Genomic DNA, 10,312 nt, shown 5'->3' on the forward strand with positions numbered 1-10,312 from the left:
AGGCCCACTTTTTCAAAATATAGTAGCCTCATCGAGATATATGAAGCATACTCTGTACAGCGCATATTGATCACGATACAATTCATCCCATATCGAGCCATGTGAGAACGGATAGCTATAGTTTACTGTTAAGTCGTAAGACCAATCGAATCACGAGGCTCGTATTGCTGATAAAAGTTCGGTATCTGGTACGCGCAATCATATATTAGAGCGACTCGCCATCTATTCACTACCGTGCCCACACAAAATAGGACACTGCCACCCATGTTAACGGTTGCGACGACTTGACTTACTCGTCAGTGATTGGTTTTTTGGGGGAGGTAGTTCGGCCCGAGGGTTATTGAATGCGTGTATGGCCAGTTTGAATTTATCGTTCAACTGCTCCTACACTACCGGCGGAGGTTATTCATACTAGTACTCTGTACAGTGTAGGTAGGCGTCGCAGTTAAATTTGGAATGGGTAAAAAGGAATATGCGTCAAAATAGCGATAACTCAGAATCTAGACCATGTCATCGTAGTCACACTTCTATAATGTTACCCCGTGTTTTCAACTGAAGATCTGTTTCCACGCGTTTAGTACAACGCGCGTCAGAAATGAAGCTTCTAACGCACACATTGCCAACAAATCAGCTGGCGAAGGTGTAGTGTAGGCAGCATTGCATTAGGGGCACGGTCCCAACAGTGTACTTTCCATGTTTGGGCAGTTGCAGACTTCGTAACTACTATGGCTAAGCGCCACGCTTCGAGTCTCTATATAGATATTTTATGGCAAGTTACTCTCGTATTGATATTTTAAAAGCAAGATCGAGGGGCTATTTGCGACGAACTTGCGAAACACATTACACATCAAGCATTCTTCAATTGAAAGTATTGAGCTAAACGAATCACGATAGCATAAGAAGCCTGAAGGTGATTCACCACGCGAGAGGACGATGCGTTGATTGGAAAAATATTTAGGGTGTATTATATAGTAGGATACTGACGAATAGTATTATTATGGAACGCAAAGGAACCGTAGGAGGCTATGAAGTATGAACGGGCACAATCTGCACATAAATGATGAGCAGTGGTTTTCGGTGATATTTTTTTTGATGACATCTATGATTGTCATCAAAATACTTATGACACTCCCGTCTATTCGATGATGTAAAACGTAGAACATATATACAAGAAAAATTGAAATTAATAAACGTAAAAAATTACGCCCAACTGAAATTCATACTAAATAAATATGTGCTTTTTAAAACGTTTAGACGAGACGTGAACTTTTGTTTTTATGTACATTCACGAGTGTTTGTAAAAAAAAAGCCAATAAAAAGGTACATAGCCTCTGTTCCTTTCTTTGTTTCTTGCTCTTTTAAAAAAGTAGACTGTTTTATATAGATAAATGAATATAAATATCATGATTCATGGCCAACTGACTCGTCGTAAATGGATTATCTCTATAGTATTTAGAGAAGTAGAAGTTGGGACGTCGGACGAGTTCGTGACAGGGTAAAATGTTTAAATATATGATTTCTACTAGAGAATATCTACTACTCTCTCTCTCTCTGAGAGTAGACGCTCTCTCAAACTACAGGCAGCAGTATTGTAAAAGTCATGTTTCTAAAAGAAAGAGCTCACGTGATCCCGCTGCTTGTATTGTACTACAACGAAACATAGCCTTCTGAAAATTGAACACGGAAGGCTATGAACGAGATTTTACAAGTAGATTGATGTAGTGATGATTTATACATATATAGTCATACTGCAAGTTCTCACGCAGAATACATAGCTGTGATCTAATACGCTTTTTTTGTCATCTTCAACCGCATCACTGTGTGTCTTAAACTCCTTATTCATTCCCTTAGTTCAAGGCTACATACACCATGCCATTTAATTTTGCGGGATTAACGTCCTTTTCGCTGCCATTCGTCTTATCGAGCCTTCTTGCGGTAGTAGCACTTGCCGAGAACATCACAGATGCGGACACACCTTGTATAGACGTTGTGCTCACAGGTACCATGGCTGGGCCATTCTTCTTCGGAGGGCTTGCTGGTGCTGGCACACTTGTTAGCATAGGTACAAAGGATAATAACTGTAGTGATTATCGCCTACAATTTGATATAGGTCGTGGCACATCTTTGCGCCTGTCCGAGCTTGGCCTGGCCCCCAATAACATCGACGCACTGTTCCTCACGCATATGCATAGTGACCACACTGAAGACTTCACCACCTTTGCCTTAGGCCGGTGGATGCTTTTAGGTGAGCCCTACGATGTTGTCTGTAGCGAAGATGTGGATGATATTAGCTGCACTGATTTTGTCGAGCACATTGCTGACGCATTCGAGGAGTCGGGAGAAATTGAGCAACGAATAACAGAGAATGCCGCGCGCAACTCGGAGGGACCCTCAGCACTGGCGAATGTGATGACCTTTGAAACAAGCGATAAGGCAGAGAGTGTGTGGAAGTCTGCCGATGGCACAGTTGAAGTCACGGCCATACGCACAGAGCACATCGGCGGTAGTGCTGCTTTCCGCATAGATTCACCTGCCGGGAGTGTGGTGATTGGCGGTGATGCAGCTAATGATCTGCCAGCAGAAGATCGACCTTATTCGACATCAGACAATGTCGAGGCACTAGCTGAAGGAGCGGATATACTAGTACACTCTGCCATTCACCCTGTTATGTCGCTGGAGGAATCAACCTTGCCAGCAGCCATGTACAACAAATTCAGCACTACAGTTGATATCGGGGCGATGGCCCAACGTGCTGGTGTGCACACAGTCATCCTCACACACACTATCCCGCCTCTCGGTGCGGTCAACTGGGGCGCCTTCGCTGTACCTGGTGGAGAAGCTTTGAAAGAGGATGACTATGAAAGTTCGGTGAAGGAGGGAGGCTTCAACGGTACCACTAAAGTGGGAACGTATCTGCAATCCACGAGGCTATAGAATAATTCGAGCTATGTGGTCTCTCGAAAATAATGGAACAGGAATAGTCCAACGCAAACATCCATGAGAACCAAAGCAGTATATAACGCGGGAGGAGTTGTACAATCCACGAGGATATATCAAATGATAACTAGTTGGCCTTTACCTGAACCGAATAACATGTGTCAGTGGAAGTAATGTGACAGCATAATCGAACGCAAACATCCATGATCAATACATTAGTATACAACTCGGGAGGAGTTGTACTATCCACGAAGAGATATAATGATAACTTGTTGGCCTTTACCTGAGCCGAATGACACGTGTCCATTATACAACAGTGGCATGTTACCCGGAATGAATATTAAATCAAGCATCAAGAGAGATATATCACACGTTCTTCTAAGCAGTGCGTATTCTGGATTGCTGGCATCGTTCTGTTTTCTGGATCTGACAGACAACAAACGTTATGTATGTATGCTTCATTGCACAGAATCGTGTTGAAGTAAAAAAAATATGATTCAGACCGAAATCTGAATATTATGACTAAAACGGGAGATACTGCTTGTTTAGGCACAAAGCAAGGAGCATATTTTCGGCAATTCGCCTGGTGTGATAATATAAGTACAGCCAAGCTTGCGTATTCCTTTTCGGAATAATCGCACCATTAACGTGAACTACACTACGCTGGTGATTTTTTATTTCGTTGGATATGAATTTCAAATTTATACAGGCCTTACATTCGATTTATATAGGAGACCGCCATTCTGACTGTGTTTCAGATGTATATCTGGGCAATTAACACAGGGGCCTGTAAATGACTACTCTTTTCACGGGTCGGTATTACCAAACCTCCTCTCCGAGTCACACTTCATTGAGCAATTCTATATGCAAGTGAGTGACTGCTCTTGAGTCTTATCACGGGCCGGTATTACCAAACCTCTTCTCCGAGTAGAACTTGACAATATAGACCCATTTAGAGCAATTCTATATGCAAGTGAATGACTGCTATTTTTCACGGGTCGGTGTTACCAAACCTGCTCTCCGAGACACTTGTGCAATATGGACCCATTTAGAGCAATTTTGTATGCAAGAACGCGAGCGCAGATTGCAAAAAGAAGAAGCTATTTAGGGGGACAATCCAACAAGAAGTTATTAGAACCCCTGTGCTATGATGATTTTTGTAGTGTTCTGATTTTGTGAACAAACACCATCGTGACCACCGAATGCGACTAGACAGATACCAGTGTTGATCCCTGGACAATCGCATCGTCACGTTCACTCGTGACTTCTCTAAGCGTACCAATCTGAGACACTCTCGACCTTAGACACGAAGGTTCTGAATCTACACACAGGTTTGAACCAGAAGAACTTTTTGATTTCCCCGTGCCCAGCACTACAGAACCGCTTGTGTTTGGCACGTCCATGCACACCCTCGGAGCCTCCATCAAGCGTGTTGACGCCATATTTATATTCGTATTCACATTCACATCCGCGTTTGGAACAACTACAAACAAGTCCTTAGTACTACCTGTGCCGAGGGTAGACGACTGAACTGAACGCAGACTCTTGGCCAAGATTTTGCGCACGGCGTTCGTGGCCGCCACCACAGTCGTACTGTTGCGACGAGTGCTGGAGCTCTGCGACGGGGCGGATTGACGCCGGTCCTTCTTGGCCTGCTTCTTAGCACCGTGCAACGTTCGCGGTGTGGTACCAGTTTGATCAACACCGAAGTCGCTGGCCGTGCCTGTGGAGGTGTGAGTGGCTCCATCGTTGACCAGGTTAGGGGAGCTCCGGTGCGACTTCCTCCTAAGCCATGTGACCATAGAAGGGGATTGTAGTGTCTGGGCGCGAGTGCGGTTGCGACTGCCGGAGCTCAACGACCGCTGGTAGTTTGCCGCGCTGCAAGACTCTGAGTTGAAGCCGATGGTCTTGCAGCTGACGACTTCACTCCCGCAGTCGCTGGATATAGTACTCTCACTCAGGCGCGTACTTGAGGTCCTTCTCACACCCATTCGCGTACTTGAGGTCCTTCTCACACCCATTCGCTGCGAAGGGTCCCAGGTGGTGTTGCACTTGGCAACCGACACCTCCACCGGGGAGGAGTCCAATTTGGGTATCCGCCGCAATGTGTTGAATTCCCGTACGGTTTGATCGCCTTGCCGGATGATCCACCGTACTGTGATTGGGCATGATTTAGAGTTTACGTAAGTACGATTTAGGCAGAAGATTACAGTAAATTGGGTCGGAATTGTGCTTACGGAAGTTTCAGAAGAATAAATACCGCAAAATAGTGAGTGTGTTGTATGCAAGGTACTACCACTATAATAAGAAATGGTCTTCTGTGTGCAAGTGCGTTTCGTGAAGATAATTATTCGTATCCAGGAAACACATTCTAATACGGCGTGAGTACAAACAGTAGCATCTTCCATACGGTTCATACGCCAGGACATGCAAAAGCTATGGGCATCTGGAAAAGCCGACAATAGCGAAAATGTACACGCTATACAAAGCATAGCAAATTGTGGCAGATGCAACAAGACAATTTTAATACAGACAGTGATCGTTCGCTTTCTAAATTGACTAAGCACCATATGAAGCTGTATGAAGGTGCTACACAGGTCTTAAATCCTATATATATATATATATATATATATATATATATATATTATTTTATACACACACACACACATATATATATATATGCATATATATAATGATATTCAAAAATTAGTAGTATGAAGATTTTCCTAACAAGACCCAACTTCTGGTCTTTCGATAGCTTATAGAGTTTGGCAATCGTATATTCCAAATATATTGGATAGACTGGACGTAAATCCATAGACAAGATACTAGCTACGAAGGCGTACAATCAAACCTATATACGAGTATACATATGTACATGTATGGAGACCGCATTACTTCTAATGTCAAGCATGCGATTGAATAGTACATATTATATACACCGAGTTAATACACCAGGAAAGTTCATTACACACAAAAAAACAAAATCAGCCTTATGAAGATCAACTATTTATTCTGAATAGGGCAGCACACAAGTGGCACCTCGAGAACAAGCACGTATCACTCGAGCAAGGACGTGGTACACAAGAGCCACAATATCAATAATGCTGCATCACACATAGTATCGCTTGTTATTTGACACAAGATACTAGGGTAAAAATGCAGTAATTACCTTGAGGAGGATTTCTTTCGCGCTGATTCTCTCTTTCCTTGTCCGCACAGAGTTCTTCATTTTTGCGATACGAATAATACCCCAACGCCGACAGCCATACGAGGCTTATACCGGCAAACAATAGACGCTGTCCCGTAACTATGCTAAAACAAACAGGTAATAGTATAGCTAAGAACGTATTAATTATCTTATCAAATTCTCGTTCACGAACAAGCTGATTGAAGAGACATGAAGACAATTGCTCCTCTGTTTTCTTACTGATTGCTGTGCTGAATAGGTCTTGTAGTAAAGCAAAGTCTAAAGGCTTCCATAACCAGTTACTGGGAACAAGGCTGTACACTCCACTGAGAACCCCTGAATATATATCAGGCATCATATTCTTTGTACCCAGACAATTCGTAGTACACGTATAAGTTTGTGGTGGAAAAGATGTCATATTGACTGTAGATGGGTTAACTTGGCTGTCAGTGACACTACAACACCTCTCAGCAGCGTCTACAGTGAAACGGTCGACAGAGTTTGTGTTAATGGCCGCGAAAGTGGTCACAGCCTCGCTTTTCGAACGGGGGTTCGATTCACTTTCCGAGCTGGAAGAGGATTTCAGTAGCTTAGATGCCCTCTGTAGCATTGTTGTGCCGTGTGTTTAATTCGAGCACGAATTAGCAGAATAAAAGGGAAGCCATTTTCCGTAGGGTGTTATATGTTATATAATGACGGTTTCCAGTATATAGTTCGGTGTTATTAACAGAGAGCATGCATTCCTCTCTACTAGTAAGAGAATAATTAAATAAATGGCTGTGTTGTACAAAAAGATGTTGTACTCGTGTTTATGACATCAGCTGTGGTTTGAGTTGGATCTTTCTCATCTATCGACTTTTGGGGTCAAAAAGCAAACTCCCGTCCTTCAGCCCGAACTCCGAAGTGTTCTCGTGAATCTCTTGCCGTCTATTTATATTTTTCAAAACATTATAAAAAAAATACAACAGCGTCAACGACGCAACCGTGAACCGTGAGCCGGGCAGCCAGCAGAGGGATTTTCTATATAAATATGTACATATTTACATACAGTTTTTACACACATATACGATATAATAAAATAATAATTTTTTATTTCAAGTAAAAGCAACAGCAACCAAATACATAAATATGTAAATACAACCGACGCAAACGTTCTTGTATTTACATATTTTTACAGAGAGTGTATTTGTTTTTAAACATTTTTTTCTAGAAATATTTATGTATTTACGGTTATGTAGTTTCAAATATGTAAACATGATGGTATTTATATATAAATATTTACGTCACCAATACATAAATAAAATATGTATTGAGCTTGTTTTGTTTTTAAAAAATAAATGCATATATTTATATATATAAATATATTTTCTAACAAAACGTATTGCTTTTTGAACTACAGAGTACAGAGCAGACCCGTAATCCGAATGTACAGAAGATATGTCGATACGAAAATAGTGTAAACGCCGTTATATTGCGGTTAAATAGCCGTAGGGCGTTACGGCCGACGCCCTACGGCTATTTAATAAAACGGCGTTTATAACGGCGTTTACACTATTTTCGTACATATTACTGTACGGATTTGTAGTCTGTACTCGGTACTCACTACTCTGTAGTTCAACAAGCAATACGTTTTGGTAGAAAAAATGTTTATAAAATAATTCAAACTAAATATTCTCGTCATTCTCACCGATCTAACTGGTCTCTAAATAGGGAATACTCTCTTTCTATTAGAGAGTACGATATTCTCCCAATCATATGAAGTTGTTTTTAAATCTGTCCATCACGTTTTTGGTTAAAAAAATCTAAATGAATATCAAGCTCATTTTAATATCCGTTTCGACCTTGCGGTCCAAGCTACGGATAAGTAGTCATGAGTTGAGTACGTATGTATGTACAGTATGCAAGTACATATAGGACTATAGGTCCTTTAGAAAAGAAAAAAAAGGAATTGTGTTCATCATCAGTGTTCAGAACTGGGTTCACAACTTCACAGTCTGTGAGGACTGAGGAGCTCGAGGGCTGAGGACTGAGGACTGAGGAGCGGTGAGAAGCGAGGAGTGAAGACTGAAGAGTGAGGACTGTAAACTGTTACAGGGGCGGGACCGCGAGAGGACCCGGGAGTCCGGGACTCACTGAGTCTGTTGGTTTACATGATAATAAACGTTTACAATACGCGTATCAGTTGACACTTGTGTGTTGTGTGAGAGACCAACTGATCTGAGTCTCTGAGAGACTTGTTGGAGAGACTGAGCCTCTGAAGACTGCCTGAGCCCTGAGGTGTGCAGACGTCTGAGATTGGAGGGGTTGAGACTTGAGAGTTGAGATTCGAGACTCGAGAGTCTGAGACTCTGTCGTTCTGAAGAAACGCCGAGTCTGTCAGTATGTGAGGATTCTGAGGAATCTTTTAAAATAAATCTCAAATCTGAGTATACTTTGTTTGTTGCATATTTTTTGTTTCGAAATAGTGAGACATACATACCTAATAAGCTTATTACGTTATGAGGGTAAGGAATAGAAGTTGAACGTAAACGCATATTTATTCAATTTAAAAAAAGGCTATAACGGATGTAATGTGAACAGACAGGCCTACCTAAGTGTATATTTATTCGCTTTATAAAAGTTTTTTTAGTGGAAAACGGTTTGATGTTAGCGACATACGGCATACGGCATACGCCGTCATACGGTCGTAGCAGTTTTATGAGCTCAAATGGTTTGATCCCCTGATAATTCTAGAGTATTTTATCTAACGTTTCATAGCGCAGATAATACAACCATCTAATATATTCTTTTTAAAAAAAAAGCAAATATTTGATATTGGTGATTTATCAATTATCATCACAGGAATGAGGAAATTAAGCATTTATTGTCTTGTGTTTTTTTTTAAAAGCAACATTTTTTTATAGCCTACTGAAAGCAAACTTCATGGTGTACTTCTTTGAAAAATAAAACTGTTTTTGGGTGTTTTGTTTTTTGTTTTGCTTTTTCTTAAAGTTTACAAAACCAACGCACAAGTGCGCAGCAGAAAATTGTGTACCAATAATATTGGCTATTATAATTATTTTTGTAGTTCATGTTTTGTAAAAATAAACAAGAGTCAACATACGAAGTGTGACACTGCGTGGCTGCGAGTGCGAGTCTGCGACATTATAAAATAAAAAACAAACATCTAATATCTATTGCTCTTTTCAAAAGTATAAAAACTATTGGATAATCAGAACGATTTCCTACGTAAGAAATATTCCACTGTAATTCTGGATAGGCTGTTCTGATCAACACTGACTTTAAAAATCAAGTCCAAAGATTCAGAAAAATAAAATCAGATCAAGATCACAGCTGGGTATATTTATATTTCAATAGAGTAAATGAGTATATTTCGAAATATTTATGGTAAAGTTTACCAATATACGTAAAATCGCCAATCCCTTACTTTTTGTAAAAATAAATATAAAAATAATATGTAGCGAGACATAACCTCCTAAATTGTATTTACAAGTGAGACAGTAAAGTCAAATAAATACAATTATTTTATAACCTTCTGAAAATTAGACATATATAGATATTTTGTTTTATTAAAAAAAACCAATGTAAAAAGTACTTCTTTAAAAAAATACATTAGGCGCCTTATGTATGTAGGTTTTATCTTGTGGGTAAACCATATGACGATGTATTAGTCATGGCTTTTTTAGGTCATCCATTTATTGATGATAAATATCAATACTGATATTCCCCAATGTCCCAACTGGAGCGGCTCAATTTCACGAAAGTTCAATTCCATTGTATTTAGTGGTAAACAGCATATAGGTATATACAGTATGATCTTCCTAATGGAGCCAGTATAACCAGTTTCTGTTTACCTATTCTATGTAGCAGCTCATATATTCTTGTAGAAGGCTTATATCGGTTATTTAACAGATCAACTGAAAGGTAAGGCTGAACTTCCCCGTATGCAAGAGGCGGTGTGTGCAAGCATCAGTCCCACCAGAGATGTATGTCTGTGCACAATTGCTGAAATCTAACTTGCCGTTTCTAATAATTGGTATAGGAAAATGGGTACTTTTTATTTGTAAATATGCATATATATATATATATATATATATATATATATATATATATATATATATATATATTATATATATATATATATATATATATATATATATATATATATATATATACTACTACGTA

The 10,312-nt window shown here is 40.0% G+C and overlaps 3 protein-coding genes across 3 annotated transcripts in view; 2 read left to right on the forward strand and 1 right to left on the reverse strand.

Annotated features, from left to right (window-relative positions):
- Positions 1-1,441: 1,441 nt before the first annotated feature.
- SARC_09492 (hypothetical protein) lies at positions 1,442-3,502 on the forward strand. The gene has a single exon (XM_014296485.1). The coding sequence runs from the start codon at positions 1,870-1,872 to the stop codon at positions 2,932-2,934; it is 1,065 nt and encodes a 354-aa protein (XP_014151960.1). The 5' UTR covers positions 1,442-1,869; the 3' UTR covers positions 2,935-3,502.
- An 83-nt stretch (positions 3,503-3,585) lies between these two features.
- SARC_09493 (hypothetical protein) lies at positions 3,586-6,983 on the reverse strand. Its single transcript, XM_014296486.1, has 2 exons — positions 6,110-6,983; positions 3,586-5,092 (listed from the first exon to the last, which is right to left on the reverse strand). Exons 1-2 carry the CDS (start codon positions 6,735-6,737, stop codon positions 4,146-4,148), a joined length of 1,575 nt encoding a protein of 524 aa, XP_014151961.1. The 5' UTR covers positions 6,738-6,983; the 3' UTR covers positions 3,586-4,145.
- A 2,999-nt stretch (positions 6,984-9,982) lies between these two features.
- Positions 9,983-10,312, forward strand: part of SARC_09494 (hypothetical protein) — a gene marked incomplete at its 3' end in the record, with an annotated part of 2,587 nt that continues 2,257 nt past the window's right edge. The window contains exon 1 of the mRNA XM_014296487.1: positions 9,983-10,051. The remainder of the gene's footprint in view (positions 10,052-10,312) is intronic.

Source organism: Sphaeroforma arctica (assembly GCF_001186125.1).
Source record: "Sphaeroforma arctica JP610 unplaced genomic scaffold supercont1.970, whole genome shotgun sequence".
Taxonomy (NCBI): domain Eukaryota; class Ichthyosporea; order Ichthyophonida; genus Sphaeroforma; species Sphaeroforma arctica.